Source organism: Bos grunniens, chromosome 22, assembly GCF_055505025.1.
Source record: "Bos grunniens cultivar Pamir isolate PY7600 chromosome 22, Bosgru_T2T1.0, whole genome shotgun sequence".
Lineage (NCBI taxonomy): Eukaryota > Metazoa > Chordata > Mammalia > Artiodactyla > Bovidae > Bos > Bos grunniens.
This window is the reverse complement of record NC_141186.1, coordinates 53,137,581-53,159,785: the sequence shown is the minus strand read 5'-3', so window position 1 is coordinate 53,159,785 and position 22,205 is coordinate 53,137,581. Positions and strand designations below refer to the sequence as shown.

At 42.0% G+C, this 22,205-nt stretch overlaps 1 protein-coding gene across 1 annotated transcript; it reads right to left on the bottom strand.

Annotated features, from left to right (window-relative positions):
- Nucleotides 1–138: 138 nt before the first annotated feature.
- LOC147348602 (serine protease 46-like) lies at nt 139–21,695 on the bottom strand. The gene is made up of 5 exons (XM_086368357.1): nt 21,614–21,695; nt 18,521–18,698; nt 18,084–18,340; nt 17,162–17,325; nt 139–560 (listed from the first exon to the last, which is right to left on the bottom strand). Exons 1-5 carry the CDS (start codon nt 21,693–21,695, stop codon nt 306–308), a joined length of 936 nt encoding a protein of 311 aa, XP_086224483.1. The 3' UTR covers nt 139–305.
- Between the last annotated feature and the right edge of the window lie 510 nt (nt 21,696–22,205).

The window sequence follows — 22,205 nt, the reverse complement described above, 5'->3', positions numbered from 1 at the left end:
CAGCCCAGAGAGGGGAACAGGATAAGTACAAGTACAAGGAAGGCTATCAGGGAGGCTCCCCTTGAGAAGACAGCAGGCCTCTTGGGGGTGGGGAGGCTCTGGCCAGAGTCTAGAAAAAAGATGATGACTTCGGTGACACAAAGTTCAAGAGCATCTTCATTGAACAATTGAAAAAACAGTGGTTCTGGAACCCTCCCCCATGGACTTGCCCTGATGTCCTGTGTTCCTCCAGTCTCCGCTTCTCCTCAGGACAGACAGAGGAGAGGAAGCAGCTGCATCGGGGAGGGACGCCCAGGAAACATAATTCACAGGAGCCACAGGCAGCCCGAGGAGATCAGCAGGATGGAGCTAGTGAGGAGGACTGGGCTAAGGCAGGCAGGCCCGGCCCTGCTGACGAACTTCACGTCACCGATCTGCTTCCTCATCCAGTTAGTGAAGTAGGAGGTGCTGGTGTAGACAGCCGGGAAGTGGCGCCGGTTGCAGCTAAAGCTCCAGGTCACCACCCCCATCTGAATCCAAGAGTTGTCCATTTGGCAGACCAGGGAATTGCCAGAGTTACTCTGTGGAGGGGAGCAAGGGCGGCATAAGAGAGGCAGCAGGAGGGCCTCCTTGCAGGTCCTGGACAAATAAATTTGCACCTTCCCAGGCCATGTCCTTAACATGAGCTGTATTAGGCCCGTGCTGTCCCTGACAATGAGGCATAGCTAGGAGCCTGCCCTGTGACATGGAAGCGCTGTTCTGGGGCCTGAGCTCAGGATCACACTGGTCTCTTTCTTCACTCCCCTGCTAACCCTCTGACCATAACTCCCTGGTCCCCTCCTCTGCCCTCTCTCTAAATTGTGGTGGGCCTCCAAGGTGTTACCCTTGACTTTCTCCTTTCCTACCATCCGGCTGGCATAATGAACTATTTGAAATGCAAATAAATCTGTTCCCTCTTTTCATGCAAAGCAGAGGCAAATGTAAGAATAATGTTTACAACAGCAAACATCAAAAGGTAACAGCTTTTATTTCTGCTGCTGATGGGTTTATGATTTTTTAAACTATCCTATACTTTTTAGTATTGTTGAAAAGTTTTATAAATCAGAAAAATAGCCCATGCTCTCCCTCCCTCCCTATATGTATACATATATATTTTAATGTAATGTAAACCAAGATTTGGAGAAGGAAATGGCAACCCACTCCAGAATTCTTGCCTGGAGAATCCCAGGGACGGGGGAGCCTGGTGGGCTACCATCTATGGGGTCGCACAGAGTCGGACACAACTGAAGCGACTTAGCAGCAGCAGCAGCAGCAAACCAAGATTTATAAGATATAATCTAATGAAGAGTGCATAAGATATATAAGGACAAATAACAAAATCATACTTAATAAGATAAAGGAAGACCTACATTAATGTACAGATATACTATTGTTCTTAGGTGAGGCAATTTAAAACAATGTAAAACTGTCAATTCTCAGCATCTGGCTTCCTGCAGCATAGAAGGCTAGATCCCCTATCCCACCTTACTTAAGATAACATGTGAGTTTTTTTTAATTATCATTTTAAATGCATGGGTGAGCTGGCAAGAAAATAGACTCCTCAGTTTGCAAAACCCAAGGGAGGGCTGAAACCCAGAGAGCTGACAGCTAAGCCCAGAAGATGACTTTTTGCTCCAAGGCCATGGGCCAAACCCAGTGAAACTGAGTTTTGGTTTTCACAGCCTTATTCATGGGTGCAAAAGACAAAATGCAAAACCCAGAGCCTGCTCAAGATGGGGAGCCCAAGAGGAAACCTCCTGCAAAAAGTTATTCCTGCCAAAAAGGACCACACCTTCTGCGTGAGGATAAACTAGGAACACCTGCCCTCATGTGAACTTGTAATTCAAATTCACACTGTCTGGGTGATTAAAAAAAATTGAGCCAAGAACATCATTTAAAGCAGTTTTTGGTTGGCTTTATGCCCTGGTACCTGGCAGAAGCAAATATAGATTCTGTCTGAAGGACCTCACTTTTCAAGCCATGCTTCAGCGAACTCCCACGAAGAACACTCTAAAGAGCATGTCATCACTTTTAAAACATCACTGCGCACACAGGGAAGTTGAGGCACCAAGAGCAAATGCCAGCCAGCAAAAAAACCAAAAGCAGCATCAGAGCCTTCACAGTTTGATATTCAGAAATCATCACATGAGAGCCTCAAAGTTTCTGGTGATGCACTATTTTGTAGGCTTGGTGGTGAAGGTATGGGTATTGACTGTGTTATTCTTTGTTCTCCAAACACATTTTATAAATATCTTTTATCTTTATTCATTAGAGAGTAAAACAGTCAAAATATTGTGACAATGTCAGTTCTTGCATTGACCTCTAACATTCAAGCAATTCCAAGTAAAATGCTACCAGGATTTTTTCAGGACCTTGACAATCTGATTCTAGAACTAATATTAAAGGATAAAGGCCATGAATTCTATGACAAGTTTGAGAAAAAAAGAGCAAACTGGAGACGCTGTGGACTGGAGATATATCTAACCAGAGTTAGATCTATTTCAAAGCTATAATTATACAAACTATGGCACTAGCATAGAAATAGAAAAATAGACCACTGGGGCAATGGAGAGCCAGCCAGATGCCTGCAAGTGAGGAAACTTGGCACATGCTCCAGAAAGTGTCATGACTATGGAAAAGGAGGTCTCTGTTGTAGGTAGTAGGGAAATTGACAGAGAAAAATTAATTTGGACCCCACCATAACAAAATTCCAGGGAGGTAGAGTGGGCTTGGTGAAGTTTAAATCAAACTGATTTTTAAATTGAGGCTTATAATAGGACAAGGCATTTACTAACTGAAAGTAACTGAAAATTATGGGCTCCTCCCAAAATGGAGGAGAGAGAAAGATTTGACATAGGGCAATGGGGGAAATGACTCAAAAGAATAAAACTAATGTGGATTCTCTAACAAATTGAGATTCCTCAACAAACAAATACAGGAGGGGAATGTAGAACAACATCAGTTATGTAAATTAAAATACCCATATATCATGCTACACATTTTTCAAAGATACAAACATCTTTAAAGACATTACTAAACACATTTCAGTAGGGGCCTTATGTGGGGAGAGAAAATGGAAGATGAAGGGGAAAACCAAGCCAGTGATAATTAAGCTAGTAATGATAGTGTGAGGACCCTTACCTGAGAGAGATGCTTGACTGGACTCTGGGAATCCAGAGTTAAAGAAAAGTCAGAGAAAAAGAGAGAGAAAATTGGAGGGCAAAAGAAAGATCCTATGTGGACATTCTCTTACCACAGTGAAATAAAGCCAGAACCCAATAAAAAAATGTGAAACACCCCCATCAGAGGAAAAAAAATTAACTTTCAAAAATGCTAAAATAAAAACAGAATTAAATCTACAATTGGAATGCAGAAAAATAAGAATACCATATATTGCAAAGTCCATGGGATGTGGGCCAAAATTGCACACAAAATAGTCTTAGTCTAAATACTTTTAACATCAAACAAGAGGGAATGAAAATAAATTATTATCAATTATTTATCACTGCACATTCAGCTGAAGACAATTAAAATGGAATTAATAAAGGCAAAAAGGAGATGTCATGCATTAGAAAGCAAAAAAATCATGGACTTGAGAAATAAAATCAATCACTTTTTCTTAAAAAACAACAAAATATATAAATACCTTTTAAGTCCTACCAAGGAAAACTGAAAGAGGAGGAAAATGCAAATATTTTGTGGTGTAAGTAGAAGAGATTAAAGTCAGATTCAGGGAAAATACACTTTCTAGGATCTGAAGACTGTTTATAACTTTCTCTTTATGGATTTAAATTCTAGATGAAATGAATAATTCTTAAGAAAATACAAATCATAAGCCAATAACCATGGACAAAATAACATAAAATACTGCTCAAGAACTACCCCTTCAAATGAGAACAGGTCTATGTGGTTTTACAGGCAACTTCTTTCTAGCGTTCAAGGAGCAGATAATTTATGTCATTTCAAATGTTCTAGAACATAGATTGTACTTTCAAGTGAAGCATAGTTGTGACTCTATAATTTGACAAGGAGAGTGCCTTTCTCAACACACCTTAAATGCAGCCCAGTCTCACTGGAGGAAAACAAAACACAATGCAAAGACTGCGTGTATGGCGTCTCACAGGACTGCTGTTCCCTGGCCGCACCTTTCCTGGGCTGTGCACCACCACCATCCTGTGTCTGGTCCAGGGGCCAGTACAGGGTGGTCTGTTGGATGAAGAAAGAAATTAAACATATCCTAAAAAAGGATATTATAAATCTGAATACAACAGATGAATGAAACCAAGGCAACTATGACCAGGGAGAGCTGATCCTAGCAGGCAGGGTAAATGGACATGAGGACTCTGTTCACAGAACCAACTTAGCATGCTGAAGAGTATACAGTCATCTTGATAGCTGCAGAAAACACGTTTTATGAAGTTTAGCATTCGTTCCTGAAATAAAATGCCACAGTGAAACAGAAAGCAATCACTCTCTCCTCCACAGATGATATGCCATGTTAGCAAGATGCTTCATCATGAAGTGTGGGGAGCACGTCCAAGAAGGTCAGCAACAAGAAAAAGCAGAGCCACAATTCCAGGCTGCTTTCAGGGACAGTACCCAGAATAATGGAAAAAGTAAAAATCATGAAAACGAAAGAGGCAAAATCATCACTAATCATAGCTCATATGGGCATAGACCTGGAAAGCCCAAGAGAGTCAACAAAAACTCTTGGAATATAATAAAAGGGTTCGGTGAGCTGAACTCCTAGATGTTTTCAACAAAATGAGTCTGGTGGATGGAAGTAGGGCAAGTCAAAAGGAAGGAAGGTTCTTGTTCTTCTGAGGAAGCTGTAGACATTGATTAACCCTGGGTGTTAAATTTAAATACATGTGTGGAAACTATCAGGTGACCAACAGGAGAATGACCCTGAGATACAACAACTTCTAAACCACTACAGGGAAAAAGTGGAGTGGAAAAAATATCAAACCAGTATATAAAGTGAGGGGTATAAAAAGAAACATTCTTCTTGGTAAATGGGTTAAAGGAAAGCCTCCCAAATGTGTTGGAAAGTATAAGGCACTGAGCCTTATATTGTTTATAAGACATATAACTAAAACAAGATAGCACAGTGTCTCATGGAAGACAGAGGGATTGTTCTGGAATATGATTTTTGATATTACAAAAAAAACAGAAAAAGAAATAGGCATAATATTGAAAAGTAGGAGACAAATTTATCACTGTTTGCAGATGATGTGTCTCTGGGCCTACAAAATTAAAGAGAATCCACTATACCTAGGAAGCTTGCTTAGTACAAAGTAAATACATACAAAAATCAATATATTGATATAATACAAACAGAAAATACACTGAAAAAAAATACTGCTCACAATAGAGATGTGATATAAAACACCTAGGAATAAACTTAAGAAGGGGGGCATGCAATAACTATATAGAGAAAGCTATATAAACTGTTGCTCTAGAGACACAAAGAAATAAACCAAAATAGGGTCTATTTTTCCCTAAATCAATCTATTAATTTCCACCAAAATCACCATGATTTTCCTTTTATATTGTACTAAGACTGTTCAAGAGAAAATGGGGAAAAAAGAACATATGGACACTACACGACATGCTACTAAAACACCAGTGAGTCAATAATTAAATCAAAGAAGAAATTAGAAAATACCTTGAAACAAAGATTGTTCAATTTGAATGAACGTGGGAGAACAGCCAGGTAAATTCTTTAAAATAAAAATAATAAAGGAGGACTTGCCTTACCACACACAAAAAGGAATTGTAGAGCTATAATAATTTTAAAACAGTGGTGGTGGCATAGGAACGAGACTGCAAAGGACAGAAATACACAAAATAAGATGGAAATGTATAACATAATAAAGAGGGCATTTCTAATTCATTGCCCCAAAAAAGTATTCAATAAAAATTGTTGACCTAACTGGTTTCTTCTCTCACCCTTCCAGATGAATCAAAATTAAAATATTTAAAGAAAATAATTAAGAACATATATGAGTAAAGAATTTTAAAAATCTTAGGGTGGGAAAGATTTCTAAGTACAGCATGAAAACTACAGTCACTAAGGGAAATAATGATAAATGTGAACATATGGAAATTTTAGTTAACTCTATGAGAACAAATCCATACCCAAAGAAGGTAAATCGTGAACATGTAGGGTGGAATTGTAAAGCATTTCACAAAGGGTTAAAACTTCCTGTTTCCAAAGTTTAAAAAAAAAACCCAAACTTTTGATTTTGAAGTAATTCAAGACTTACAGGACTTCCCTGGTGGTGCAGTAGATAGGAATCCGCCTGCCAGTGCCGGGGACATGGGTTTGATCCCTGGTCTAGGAAGATTCCACATATCCAGGGCAACTAAGCCCGTGCACCACAACTGTTAAAGCCCGAGCCTAGAGCCTGTGCTCCACAAGAGGAGCCACTGCAGCGGGAAACCGGCGCACCAATGCGACAAAGAGCAGCTCCTGCTTGTCGCAACCAGAGGAGGCCCGAGCACAGCAACTAAGACCCAGGGGAACCGGCAATAAAAGTAATTAATTAAAAAAGATTGACCAAAAAGTTATGAGTATAATATTTTTACTCAGACCCGCTGATTTAATGTTTAACCATATTTGTTTTATTTTCTCTATCCATTAGTATGAGTGTATACATACACATATTTTATAAGCCACTAAAATTAAGTTGAAAAAGACATGATGTTCCTTACCAGTAATTACCACAGCATATAATAGCTACAGTTCTTACAAATCAATAAAAAGAAAAGTAGTTTAATAGAAAAACATGGGCAAAGGACAGGGAAAAGTGTAAATGGTACACTGAACACAATAAGCATCTTCATTTGAACCCTTTTGTCCCTTTAAAATGTATTTCCTTGATCCTGGGTAAAAACTGGGCAGAATCAGAATGTTTTGCTCACTGTGACTATTGTAATCATAATCACTGTGATTACACTGTCATATAAATGTCTCAGTTTAGAAATCAGAATACACACACCCACACAGTAAGCACAAAGCTAGACTTGATTTAAAGTCAAACTTCTCAGTAGATAACTAATGAGGACCCACTGTATAGCACAGAGAACTCTACTCAATACTCTGTAATGGTCCATATGGGAAAATAATCTAAAAAAGATAAATCTGGGACTGGCAGAACTCCTGGACAACCAAGGCTGCAAGAAGGATCCCCATGTAACCAAGTCTGACAGGAAAAAAAGCATCGGGTCAGGACCTGTGCCCCTGGAAGGGGTCTAAGAGGAGAAGAAAGACTGCACAGTAAAACCTCACCTTGAGGAGTGAGCCATAGACTGGCCATCCCAGTTCTGGGGTCCTACATGGAGGAGACAAGCCCCCTTGGCTGCTGGGAGAACCACTGGGACAGATAGGCAGGAGAAACCTAGATGCCACACACGAGGAATGTGCCAGTGCTAGCTTAATGACAGGTTAGAGAGACGTCTGCCTAATGACTGCTGCCTTACTGCCTTAAACTTAAACCCCACTCACGTGATGCCACAGCTTAGCACAGAATGGAGGGCAGCTGGGTCCTGAGAAAAGACTCAGTCTAGCAAGGCAGAGGCAGCAGAGGGGTGTGGGGTGGGGTCCAAATGTGGGGACAGTGGCCATGGTTGGCACTTACTCAAACAGCACTTACTCAAACAGCACCACAGAGACAGCCTGGGCCTCTGGTGGCAGTACAGCCACTTGAACCCTTGCAACCAACACCACCATCCCCACTCCCATTCCGCACCACGATACAGCACCAGAAGTGGGACAACCAAGCAGGGGAAAAGACTCAGTCTTGGGCTATGTGTGAGCAGAGCCCCAGAAGCCTACACCGGCAGCGCAACAGCCCTGTGTGAGCACACAAGCCCCATTTACTCCAGCACTCCCCTCCTTCGGGGCAAAAGCCCCAGTGTAGGGAGAAGAAAAACACAGACTTAAAAGGAACAGAATTAGCTTGAACTCGACCTCAGGGTTTCCTAGCAACGTGGGAGCAAACTCCACCCTTGAGGGGGTGGCCACACAGAGGGAGCAGAGAGGAAGTCCCAGCTCCTACCCTGCACAGTCTGTAGCTCCTCTAACAGCAGCCACACCTTCCATCAAGGTGATAGTGGCCAGCACACCATGAGGAAAGACTTGGCTGGCATCTACATCAAATCCAGCCCTCACAGCAAAGACACTGGGCACACACAGTCTACGAAGGGACACTTCCACATAAAAACATCACCCCTTCAAGACAACAGCAGACAACTGTGTTTCACCTAAATTCGTAGACAGAGAAAGTTAAGTAAAATTGAAAGAAACTTACTCCCAGCTGAAAGAACAAAAGAAAACCCCTGAACAAATAATGAAACAGATAATCAGTCTACCAGACACTGAGTTCAAGAAGTTGGTAATAGGGACTTCCTTGGTGGCCCAGTGGCTAAGACTCTGCGTGCCCAATGCAGGGGGCCTGGGTTCAATTCCTGATCAAGGAACTAGACCCCACGTGCTGCAACTAAGAGTTCTCATGCCCCAACTAAAGATGCCACATGTTGAGATGAAGATTGACAATTCCCTGTGCCATGAGTAAGACCATTTATTTGGTGCAGCCAAATAAATAAATGTTTTTTAAGTTGGTAATAAAAATGCTAAGTGAATTAAGAAAGAATTATTAGTATAAACATAGATGATTTTAACAAGAAAGCAGAACTACAAAGAAGGCCCAATCAAAAATAGATAAATCAATTTCTGAGATAAAAGGCACTCTAGAGGCAATGAATAGCCAACAAAATAAAAAAGAAGAATACATAAGAGATCTGGAAGATAGAAGAATGGAAATCACCAAATCTGAACAGCAGAGAGACAAATGAAAAACAAAAAAATAAATAAATAAAGCAAAATATGAGATCTGTGGGTGTAATATAACGGTGCCAATGTATGCATAATAGGGATTCCGGAAGGAGAAGAGAGAGAAGGGGATTGAAAATATATTTGAAGGAACTTCCCTGGTGGTCCAGTGATTGGGATTCCGCCTGCCAATGCAGAGGACATGAGTTCAATCCCTGGTCCAGGAAGATCCCACATGCGTGGATCACCTGAGCCCATGAGCCACAACTACTGAACCCATGCCCCACAACCACTAAAGCCTGTGTGCCTACAGCCCATGCTCCGCAAAAAGAGAAGCCACCACAATAAGAAGCCCGAATACCACAATGAAGAATGGCCCCCACTCGCAGCAACTAGTGAAAGCCCATGCATTAACAAAGATCCAGCACGGTCAAATAAATAATTTTTACAAAAAGAAAATGTATTTGAAGAAATTATGGCTAAAAACTTCCTAAACCTAAAGGAGGAAACATATCCAGGTACAGAAAGCACAGAGGGTCCCAAACAAAATGAATCAAAACATTCCCACACCAATACATATTGTAGCTAAAATGGCAAAAATTAGGACTTCCCTGGTGGTCCAGTGGTTAAAAATCCACCTTGCAACACAGGGGACATGGGTTGGATCCCTAGTCTGGGAAGGTTCTACATGTAGTGGAGCAACTAAGCCTGTCCACCACAGCTACTGAAGCCTACCCACCCTAGAGCCCGCGCTCTGCAACGAGAAGTCATCACAGTGAGAAGCCTTTGCATCACAACTACTAGCCCCCACTTGCTGCAACTAGAGAAAGTCCTTGCAGCAACAAATAACCAACACAGCCATAAATAAATAAATATTTTTAATGGCAAAAGTTAAAGAGAGAATCCTAAAGGCAGCAAGAGAAAAACAGAGTCATGTACAAGGGAACCCCCTTAAAGCTATCAGCTGATTTCTCTGCAAAAGCTTTGCAGACCAGAAGGAAGTGGCATAATATACTCAAATTCATGAAAATGGGAAGACCTGAAACCTAGGATACTCTACCCAACAATATTATAATTTAGAACAGAAGTAGAGAGAAAAAATTTCTCAGACAAGCAACACTAAAAGAATTCAGTTACACTAAACCATTCTGAAAGAAATGTTGAGCATCTTCTCTAAATGGAAAAGAAAGAATCTATAGGGAAAGGAAAATCCCAATAGGAAAAGCAAACTATATAGTAAGCATTGATGATCATTTAAATAATTCAAAACATAGAATAAAAAACAAACAAAAACTATAAAAGCAACTATAACTGCTGAGACGGTCAATTCCTAGGCAGGTTGATTAAAAAGTCCAGGGTCCCCAAGGAGGAGAAAGGGGTCTGGGGCTCTCAAGGAGAAGGAAAGGACAAACTCTTTTTTCTACATTCCTTAGTAAGGATTATATAACAATAACGTATCCTGCTTGAGGACATGTTTCTCCTTCCTGAAAACCTTCTGACTAATCCTGTTATCTTAAAATGTATATTATGGGAGTGGGTCTAGTAAGATCTTTACAACCTTGAGACATTATTTGATTTATTGCAATAACCAATTAAAAAATATATAATTCCCTTGCTAAGAATAGGGATGGGGGCACTTTCTATTCCCCTTCTGATGTCTATGTCAAAAGATTTCTCTGTCCCTTTTTCACTTTAATAATACTCTGCTATGCAAAAGCTCTTGAGTGATCATGCCTGGTCCCTGGTCCCGAAGCTAAATCTTCTTCAGAGATCATGAATCTTACGTTCACTGTAAGCTATCACTACAATAAACAGTAAAGGGGCGAGCATGAAGATGTAAAATATGACATCAAAAACACAAAATCCGGAGAAGGGGAGTAAATAAGTAGATCTTTTAGAATGTATTTGAACTTGAATGACTTCTTTTTAAAGCAACTAGATATAATTATGGATCAACATATATAAATTCCATGGTAACCACAACTCAAAAGCATACTTATTGTAGGTTGTGTATACACAAAAACCAAATAGAAAAGACCTCAAGCATACTATTAAAGAAAATTATCAAGCCACATTGGAAAAGCAAAAGGAAGAAGAAAGGAACAAGTAAGAACTACAAACACACTAGAAAGCAAGGAATAAAATAGCAATAAGTACATACCTGCCAATAAAAACTTTAAATTTCAATGGACTAAATCCTCTGATCAAAAGACATAGAGAGACTTACTGGATACCAAAAAAACAAATGAGACCCTTCATTACGCTGCTTACAAGAGACTCAGTTCAGGGCAAAAGACATATGCAGACTGAAAGCAAGGGGACAGAAAATGGAATTCATGCAAATGGAAACGACAGGAAGGTGGGGGTACTGCTACTGCTAAGTCACTTCAGTCGTGTCCGACTCTGTGCGACCCCATAGACGGCAGCCCACCAGGCTCCCCGGTCCCTGGGATCCTCCAGGCAAGAACGCTGGAGTGGGTTGCCATTTCCTTCTCCAATGCAGGAAAGTGAAAAGTGAAAGTGAAGTCGCTCAGTCGTGTCCGACTCTTAGCGACCCCATGGACTGCAGCCTACCAGGCTCCTCCGTCCATGGGATTTTCCAGGCAAGACTACTGGAGTGGGGTGCCACTGCCTTCTCCGAAGGTAGGGGTAGCGATACTTAAATGAGACAAAACAGACTCTAAAACAAAGGCTATAATAAAAGACAAAGAAGCACATTATATAATGATAAAGGGGTCAATACAAGAAGAGGATATTACACTTGTTAACACACACACTTAATACAGGAGCAATTAAATACAAAGCAAATACTAACAGACATAAAGGGAGAAACTGACAATAACGCAGTAACAGTAGGAGACTTTAATACCCTACTGATCTCAATGGACAGATCATTCAGAAAGAAAATCAATAAGGCAACAGAGTTCCTAAGTGACACCAAAGATCAGTTGTACTTGATATCTACAGGACACCACATTAAAAAAAAAAAAAATAGACTACACACTCTTTTCAAGTGAGCATGGACTGTTCTCCAGGTTATCTCACACACTAGGTCACAAAACCAGCCTCAACAAATTTAATAGGATAGAAATTATATCAAGCATTTTTCCGACCACAACAATATAAAACTAGAAATCAACTACAGAAAAACTGGAAAACAAATATATGGAGACTAAACAACATGCTACTAAAAATCAATGAGTTAATGATGATATCAAAGACAAAAACATTCTGAGAGAAGTTTATAGTGATACAGGCCTTCCTCAAGGGAAAAAGAGAAAAATCTCAAATAAACAACCTAACCTACCACCTAAAAGAATTAGAAAAAGAAGAACAAAGAAAGTCCAAAGTTGGCAGAAGGAAGGAAATCATAAAGAGATGAAATAATTAAAACAGAGATTTAAAAAAATAGAAAAGAAGGATGAAACCAAGGGCTGATTCTTTTGAAAAGATTAACAAAATTGATAAACATTTAGCCAGTCTCATCAAAAATAAAAGAGGACCCAAATAAACAAAATAAGAAAGAAAGAAAAGAAATAACAATCAATATCATAGATGTACAAAAATCATAATAAAATACTATAAACACTTAAATGTCAACAAACTGGACAATACAGAAGAAATGGACAAAATTGGACAAATTTCTAGAAACATATAGCTTGCCAAGACTGAGTCAAAAAGAAACAGACAATTTGAATAGACTAATCATAATCATTATAAGTGAAACAGATTCTGTAAAACAAACAAACAAAAACATGGCCTGCAAACAAAAGTTCAGATCTGTCGTGGTTAAGACTCTGTGCTTCCATTGAGGGGGCATGAGTTCAATCCCTGGTCCTGGAACTAAGATCCCACATGAGGCAAAAAAAAAAGAATCAGTTTATTTTTAGGGACTTCCCTGGAGGTTGAGGTCTGAACAGCTTCACTGAGGAATTCTATCAAACACAGAAAAAAAAAAAAAAAAGTTATCCCTATCCTTCTCCAACTATTCCAAAAAACTAAAGAGGAGGGGATACTCCCAAATTCATTCTATGAGGCCACCATTACCCTAATATCAAAACTAGACAAAGATCAGAAAAGAAAATTACAGGCCAACATCTTTTATGAATATAGATGCACAAATCCTCAACAAAATATTAGCAAACTGAATCCAACAATACATTAAAAAGATCATACACCATGATCAAACTGGGTTTACTCCAGGGTCACAAGGATGGTTTAACATACACAAATCAATGTTATACACCACACTAACAAAATGAAAGAAAACCCACATGATCATCTCAGTAGATGCCAAGAAATGCATCGATAAAATTCAATATCCATTCATAATAAAAACCCTCATCAAAGTGGGTATAGAAGAAACATATCTCAACATGATAAAGGTCATTTATGACAAAATCAGGGCCAACATAATATTCAATGGTGAAAAGCTGAAAGCCTTCCTCCTGAATTCAGGAAGAAGACAAGGATGCCCATTCTTGTCACTGTTATATATATATATATTTTTTGGTCACTGTTATTTAATATAGTACTGGAAGCCCTATCCATAGCAATCAGACAAGAAAAAGAAATAAAATATGTGCAAATTGAAAGGGGGGAGAGAAAATTGTCACATTTGCAGATGACATGATACTCTATATTGAGAACCCTAAAGTTTCCATCCAAAACTATTAGAATAAATGAATTCAGTAAGTTTTCAGGATCCAAGATTAATATACAGAAAGTTATTGCATTTTTGTACCCTAGTGAAATATCTGAAAGAGAAAGTAAAAAAACCATCTTGTTCAAAATCTTGTAAAAAAAAAAAAAAAAACCCTAGGAATAATCTTAACCAAGGAGGTGAAAGACCTATACACTGAGAACCATAAAACACTGATGAAGTAAGCTGAAGATTACTGAAAGAAATGCAAAGATAATCTGTGCTCTTGGATTTCAAAATTAATATTATTAAAACAGCCATACTACTCAATCTACAGATTTAATTTGTTGTTGTTCAGTTGCTCAGTTGTATCTGATTCTTTGAGACCCCATGGACTGCAGCATGCCAGGCTTGCCTGTCCTTCACTATCTCCCAGAGTTTACTCAAACTCATGTCCATTGAGTTGGTGATGCCATCCAACCATCTCATCCTCTGTCATCCCCTTTTCCTGCCTTCTATCTTTCCCAGCATCAGGGTCTTTTCCAATGAATTGACTCTTCACATCAGGTGGCCAAAGTATTGGAATTTAGTTTCAGCATCAGTCCTTCCAATGAATATTCAGGGTTGATATTTTTTAGGATTGACTGGTTTGATCTCCTTGCAGTCCACGGGACTCTCAAGAGTCTTCTCCAACACCACAGTTTGAAAGCATCAGTTCCTTGGTGCTCAGCCTTCTTTATGATCCAACTCTCACATCCGTACATGACTACTGGAAAAACCATAGCTTTTACTAGGAGGACATTTGTCAGCAAAGTAATGTCTCTGATTTTTAATATGCTGTCTAGGTTTCTCATAGCATCTCTTCCAAGGAGCAAGACTCTTTTAATTTCACGGCTGCAATCACCATCTGCAGTGATTTTGGAGCCCAAGAAAATAAAGTCTGCCACTGTTTCCACTGTTTCCCCATCTATTAGCCATGAAGTGATGAGACCGGATGCCATGATCTTAGTTTTTTGAATGTTGAGTTTTAAGCCAGCTTTTTCACTCTCCAGGCTTCCCTGATAACTCAGTTGGATAAATTTATATTAAAAAAAAAAAAAGAATCCAACTTCAATGCAGGAGACCCTGGTTGGATTTCTGGGTCAGGAAGATCCACTAGAGAAGGGATAGGCCACCCACTACAGTATTCTTAGGCATCCCTTGTGGCTCAGCTGGTAAAGAATCTGACTGCAATGCAGGAGACCTGTGTTCGGTCACTGGGTTGGGAAGATCCCCTGGAGAAAGGAAAGGCTACCTACTCCAGTATTCTGGCCTAGAAAATTCCATGGACTGTATAGTTCACAGGGTCGCAAAGAGTCAGACTTAAGTGAGTGACTTTCACTTTCATTCTCCTCCTTCACCTTCATCAAGAGGCTCTTTAGTTCCTCTTCTGCTTTCTGCCATAAGGGTGGTGTCATCTGCATACCTGAGGTTATTGATATTTCTCCTGGCAATGTTGATTCCAGCTTATGCTTCATCCAGCCCGGCATTTCACATGATGTACTCTGCATATGTTAAATAAACAGGGTGACAATATACAGCTTTGACACACTCCTTTCCCAATTTTGAACCAGTCTATTGTTCCATGTTCAGTTCTAACTATTGCTTCTTGACCTGCATACAGGTTTCTCAGGAAGCAGGTAAGTTTGTCTGGTATTCCTATCTCTTTAAGAATTCCCTAATTTGTTGTGATCCACACAAAGGCTTTAGTGTAGTCAATGAAGCAGAAGTAGATGTTTTTCTGGAATTCTCTTGCTTTTTCTATGATCCAACAGATGTTGACAATTTGATCTCTGTTTTCTCTACCTTTTCCAAATCCAGCTTGTACATCTGGAAGTTCTCAGTTCACATACTGTTAAAGCCTAGCTTGGAGGATTTTGAGCATGACCTTGTTAGCATGTGAAATGAGTGCAACTGTGTGGTAGTTTGAACATTCTTTGGCATTGGAATGAAAACTGACCTTTTCCAGTCTTGTGGGCACTGCTCAGTTTTCCAAATTTGCTGGCATATTGAGTGCAGCACTTTAACAGCATGGAAGTAACCCAAGTGCCCATCAACAGACAATTGGCTTAAGGAGATATGATACCCACACACACACAATGGAATATAACTCAGTCAATAAAAAAAGAATGAAATAATGCCACTTGCAATGTGGATGAACCCAGAGAACATTACACTTAGTGAAATAAGTCAGATAAAGACAAATACTACATGATATCACTTACATGTGGAATCTAAAAAAGAATACAAATGAATGTATACACAAAACAGAAACACAGTCACGGATACAGAAAACAATCTTGCGATTACCAAAGGGAGAAGGGACGCGGGGAGGAACAAATTAGGGGTATGGGATTAACAGATACAAACTACTATTCAATATATATAAAATAGATAAGAAATAAGCATATACTGTACAGGACAGAAATTATACTCATTATCATGTAATAACCTATAATGGAATATAATCTGCAAAAACACTGAATCGCTATGCTATATACCTGAAACTAACACAATAAATCAACTATACTTCAATTTTAAAAAACCAAAAGAAACACTTGTATTAAAGATGAAAAAAAGTTAAGATGTCCAACTCAAGAAATTATACTTTGTGTATACAGAAATTTGATTTATGAGATTATTGGTGACAGCCAGTAGAGGAAATGGTTTTTTTCACTGAATGACACTGGGAAAACTGGTAGTCCATACACAGAAATAAATAAAAACAGACCTCTAACTTTCCCTATTCACGAAATGAATACACATGATTCAAGACCTAAATGTAGAAACCAAAATTTCCAAACTTTTAGAAAAAAGAAAACATAGGAAAATGTCTTTATAACCTCAGGAAAATGAAGGATTTCTTAAATAAGCATATGCCAAAAGGGGAAAAAATGGATATATGTTTGACTGAAATAAAAACTAAATTGCTAACACAACACTGTAAATCAACTATACTTCAAAACAACATTTTAAAAAAATCCAAATTGCTGTTCAGCAAAGACAGTATATATAAAATGATATATAAAATGATTTCAAAAAGAAAACATTTGCAATATATATAATGAACATAAAATCAGTATCCAAAATATAAAAATATAATAAAAAGAAAACAGCAAACAATAGAAAATGTATAAAATATCTGAACAAGTGACTCACAGAAAAAGAATCATGAATGGTGAATAAACATAGGAAAGGATGCACAAGTACACTAGTAACCAGAACATGTACATGCAACCACATAGGATACTATTTCTCTAGTTCTCAGTCTCAGAATGGAAAACATGTTAGTCTGACCAATACCAAAATTTGGCAAGGATATAGAGCAGTGAAATTTTCAAACACTGCTGCAAGAATATAGATTAATACAATCACTTTGGAAAACAATTTGGCAATGACTATTAAAGATGAAAGTATGCACGGCCTATCACCCATCAGCTCCCTGTAAGTACTGCCATGATTAACTATAATTGGGAAGAGGAGTGAAAAGTATTTTCATCCCTGTTTTTACAGAGTGGGAAAACTGAAGCCCAGGGAAAGGCGATTTTTAATCCCCCAGTGCCATGTGGGAAAGAATGCATGACCCCTAACAGTCACCTTCTTGCCCAGGTCTAGACACTGCGCACCTGACAGGTGTCCATGCCCAAATGAGAGGTGGCACAAATCATGTCATTCCCAAGTAACTTCTTCTGGTTTGTCAAGAAGAGGAACTTGTACTGTTGATTGCAGATATCATTATTTATGATCTTGACAGCCACCTCCTGAAGGCTGTAGGGGGACTGTGGGTTCGCTGGAGAGAGAGAGATCCTGCCTCACTGTCTCTTCAGCTCATCTCCATCTTGGAGCTATCCAGATTCATAATGTGGGAGGCAGGGCCATTTCCTAGGATAGTGATTCACAAAGGCCCCACTCCGCAGTCTGACTTTTGAAAATGCCCAAGCACATTAAAAAGTCCAAGCAAAAGTCTCCTGAGGGGCTCAGAACAACATCCAGGCACAGAATGAAGCCAAGGATTCAGGTTTCATGAGCATGAATGGCTAAGCACTGCTCCATTGCTACCTGCCAAGATGGCAAGATCCTAAAGCCTAGACGGAGCCACCCCCTGGAAGGCAGGACCCCACAAAGGCTCCTCAACTCTAGGACCTCAGAGTGACACCAACAGGGGACAGGAAGTCTCGGTGCTCAAGGCAACAACTGTGTAAACGGCTCCCAATGTCTAGGTAGCCCCTGTGACCATGGCCCTGTGCCACCTGCAGACAGGAAATCCCAGGAACAAAGTTAATTTCCTTCCAGGCTGCAAGGTGAGAGTTTGACATTGGATTTAACTTAACTTTGGGAACCGAGATCCATGGACATCATGGGTGTCTTTTACACCAGGGTGCTGCATATATTCTCACATCAACAGAGTTCAGGACAATGTGCAGCACACTTAGGTGCTCAGGAAATGTTTGCTGATGGAGTGAATAAAGGAATGGGATGGAGAAGCCCTTGGTGGAGCTATGTTCTGAAGAGGCAGGTGTCTTGGAACCTCAGCCTGCTTTCACTTACCATGAATATCCACTTTTCCCCACCCGATCATCCAGCACAGGGATCCAAAAGATGGCTTGAGTTTGGGGTTAGGTAGACAGACAGGCTGGATGAGTGGGGACCAGGAGACAGAGTCCCTGAGCTTCAGGAGGGCAAGATCCTGGGATAGGTTAGTGAAATCCTCATGAATCGTGATGCGAGCAACTTGACGTTCGGTACCATTTTCCAAGAGGCTCTGAACTCCCATCTTCACGGAGTATGACAAGGGGTCCTTGGATCTGCAGGGTCACAGGTAGGAGGCAGATCACCAGCAGTGAGGTCAAACATGGAACAGGTAGAGAGACACAAGCTGAGCACAGGGCTACCCAGCCAGGCCCCTACTCCTGGATCACCAGATTCAGTGGGGGCTCCCAGGCCAAAAAGCAGAGCCCCGGGGACCGCTGGCCACCCTGACTGACCTCTGTAAGCAGTGCGCAGCTGTAAGGACCCACTGGCGGTGGATGAGGGAGCCACTGCAGATGCTCATGCCCAGGAATAGGATGCTCACCTGCCATGGCCACTTGCCTACCTCCACTAGCTTTCCGTTCACATTCTTGCAGGAGATGTTAGTCTGACCACAAGCCCGGAACCAGGACCCTTAGGAAAAAGGTAGAGAGGGGGCCATGCCAGCCTCATGCAGACTCTCAGGCAGCAAGGGGCAGCCCTCAGGCTTCTGGCCGTCACAAGCAGCCACTGCCGCATGCACATGTGGGGAGGGACTTTTCTCACCACCCCCAAAGTGGCAACCAAAGGTCCAGAGGCAGCAGGAGCCCCATGCTAAAAAGAGAGCCTCCAAACAACCGGGACCAGACAACCTCTCCAGGGCTTGTTCGGATCCAACAGCCCAGGAGTCATCCCTTCTCCCTTGTTAACACAAGCAAAAGGTTAGGGGAGTGAAGGGGAAAAGAGAATCATCAGAGGGATGAGAGTCAGTCAAGCACTAAGTGATGGGGCACAATGAGCAGGGCTGCTAGTCAGTTGTAGCCAGAAAGCAACGGACAGTCATGTCACATTGTACAACTCCAGGGCCTGGTCCATGGACCACCAGCCCTGGAGGTGTGCTCTCTGTGACTATAACAGGAAATGAGTAAAGATGCTGTCAGTTCCCTCCTTGCCCCTCACTGGCCCCAACAGCATGAGTGGGAGGAGACAGGGCTGTATTGAACTGGCTGTGAGACTGAGATTTTGAACTGGACCTTCCTGGACTAGTATTTAATAACAGCATCACTGAGGACAGGAAAAGGAGAAATTCTACAGCAAAGGTTGGAGACTGAGATTAAAGACAAAAAGATGTTTTATCAACGTATAACCTGCTGTCAAGTTTGGACTGGTCTAGAACCGTCACAGGGAGGTCAGAGACATCCTCATTACATGCAAACTTGGACATGTGTTTACACTGTCTCAAGGAGACGTGGTTCCAGCAAGTGTTTCCTTAAGCAGTTCAGCGTGCAGTGCCACCCAGAGCTTCAGGGACTCAGCAGCAGCAAGCAAAGCTTGTCCTTGCCTGGGAATGGGGAAAGGGGCAGGAGGGGAATTATGGTGGTGGTGGAGAGGGTACAACAACAGACAGACCAGGCTAATCATCTCTTGCGACCCATACACTAGCAGAAACATCTACTGGGCCATGCCTCAGAGCAATCCCTCAGAGTCCCAAACCACTGATGTTTGGTCTTGTTCCACCATGTCCAAGGGCTGTTGGTACTGCTATCAGATGTGGGTGGCTGGTTTCTTTGCCACACCTGAGGCTGGTCACCTTTACCCTCAACCAGTGGCTCCCTACAGGGATCCACAGGCACCCACACAGGCCCCAGCATCTCCATGGAGTTTTGTCTACCTTGCCCTCTCATTGCTCCATTCTTGCCCATGTCTCTGGCCAGTGGCTTGCTGTCCTATTTTCTGTCTGCCCCAGGTGGGGTGGCTATATTTTCCAGCCTTTCTCATATACTGTGGTTGGTTTATGGCTACCTTGTTTCAGATTACAGCCTACCCCAATGGAGACTTTGGGAGGAAAGAGATGGCTTCCAACGTCTTGCCCTTTCCTTTCTCACAAGGCTAAGGCCCTGAAGAGCCAGGGTCCCACAGAATGAACTTCACCACTTGAAAATCTAAATCTCATATCTAGTTCAATGCAGCCCATTCTCCTCCCACTCCCGCTGTTGGGGTCAGTGAGTGGCAAGGAAGGAACTGACAGCTAGGAGGAAGGGTTGGGCTTTGCTTCTGTGCTCCACAAGTGTAGTGGGTTCTTCAGTTTCAGAGAATAGCACTCCTCAGAACTCATGTCCAGGACAACACTGACTCTGATCTCTTCCCCCAAAAGCTTATGAAAGATTTGCAGGATTCAGCTTGGAGATGCCAGCACCAGATGCCAGCACCAAGTACAGCAGCTGAACCTTTAGGGAACCAGGATGGATTAATTTGGGGCCGTGAGATGTTGCAGATCAATCTTCTCATAGGCACAGTGATACTATTCCACACACAGGGGACACTTAGTGGCTCCAAGAGACCACTGCAGATCACCTCCACCCCTCCTTGGAGTTCCAGAGTCCAAGCACTCCCACTCACAAGCTGTATTCTGATGTCACCACCTGCCCTCACACGTGGTGATGGAGACACCTGTCTTGGCTCATGACCTCCATCCCTACAAGGTCACAGGTCCTCACCCGCACATCATCACAGGCACAGCCATCAGCAACGAGGAGCAGTGCCTATCCTCACCAGCCACAGATGCCTGAGGACAGCAGAGAGCAGGACGGCACTCATTCATTCAGTCCCTCACTTAAGGAACTGGTCTGGGAAGGCAAGTCACACTAAGGGAAAAGGACAAAGTCCCTAAGTTGGGGGACACATCCCGACCAACAGATGCCATGCCAGCATATTTTCTGCCAAGGGGCAGAATGGGCAGGTAAATCTGAACCAGGGCTGCCACCACAATATTACATGTGGTCAGTTAGGGTGGGATCCCAGACTTTGTCAAATGGGGTCCAAACTTTTTACCCCCAAAGAGTCTATTGAAAATTGGTGTTGAATCCTGGCTCCATAAGCGTTTAGTTCTCTGGACCGCAGGTTCCCATGGTGAAATGGCCCACCTCATGGGGTGCTGAGACGTAAGCATGTGAATGACACCTTTCATGGCTGAGCAGCCACCTACATACCACACTGCTGAGAATGATGCCATGGGAATGATACCTTCTGGGGCTGAGCAGCCACCTACACACCACACTGTCCTCAGCACAAGTCCTGCTGCTCTGAGACTGTGCCTCCCTAATGAGCTCACTCATTCCACAGATTATTCGTTTTCTTCCACTTTTAATAAGGCTCTTTCCTCATGTCCATGGTCACCTGCACACAGGAACTGCCTTGCCACTGTCTGGGTCCCCACGCTTGGCACACCATGCAGTCTGGTGAGGAGGTACCCATCAAGAACAAATGAAGGCCCTTCAGGCATCAGGATGGCTGACATTGGCACCCAGGCAGAGTCCTCCTGCCTCTTTCTCATGCTCCCAAAGCCCTACCTTCAGCATAGAGGTGACTGTCAGCCCTGGCAGAAGGAAATGGAGATGCGAGGCCCTGAAGACCTCCCTGCCCACAGGCCATAGCAAGCAAGTGAACAGCTCTCACTGGTTCTCATAATGGGACTTGGGGGCAGGGCATCTCCACTGTGTGAGAATTCTAGAACTCATGGTTTGTTTATATAGCAGGAAGTGGGGCAGAATCAGGAAGCTAAGGAGACAGTGTGGTCTGGGTCATGACCTGCCAGGGTTGTGAGGTGATGCTGTTGCCAGATACCCCTCTGGTATGGTGCACCTGTTGCCAAGCCTAAGGCCTGCGACAGCACCTGGTGTCTGGCCCATGACCTCCTGGGCTTGGCCTTGGCCTTGACAGTGCCCCTGTGTGCCTAACACCCAGTCTGTGGTAGCACAAGGTATCTGGCTTGTGACAGCGCCTACTCCCTGGCCTGTGAGGCATCCCCAGTACCCAGTTCAAGAGCCTCAAAGCCCTTCTCATGGCTTCTCTGGAGGATGGAAACTGAGGCTCTAACAAGGGGATGGCTAGTTCCTGCTGAGACTCACTGAGCTGGAACTTGAGTTTTCCTTTTCCCCCACA

Bases quoted from the DNA above. Each gene is read 5' to 3' on its own strand.
- LOC147348602 (XM_086368357.1), bottom strand. From the start codon at position 21,695: ATGGCCTGTGGGCAGGGAGGTCTTCAGGGCCTCGCATCTCCATTTCCT. The intron at 18,699-21,613 runs GTAGGGCTTTGG...CTTTTTCCTAAG, and splicing joins CAGTCACCTCTATGCTGAAG to GGTCCTGGTTCCGGGCTTGT. The intron at 17,326-18,083 runs GTAAGTGAAAGC...CTCTCTCTCCAG, and splicing joins GGGAAAAGTGGATATTCATG to CGAACCCACAGTCCCCCTAC.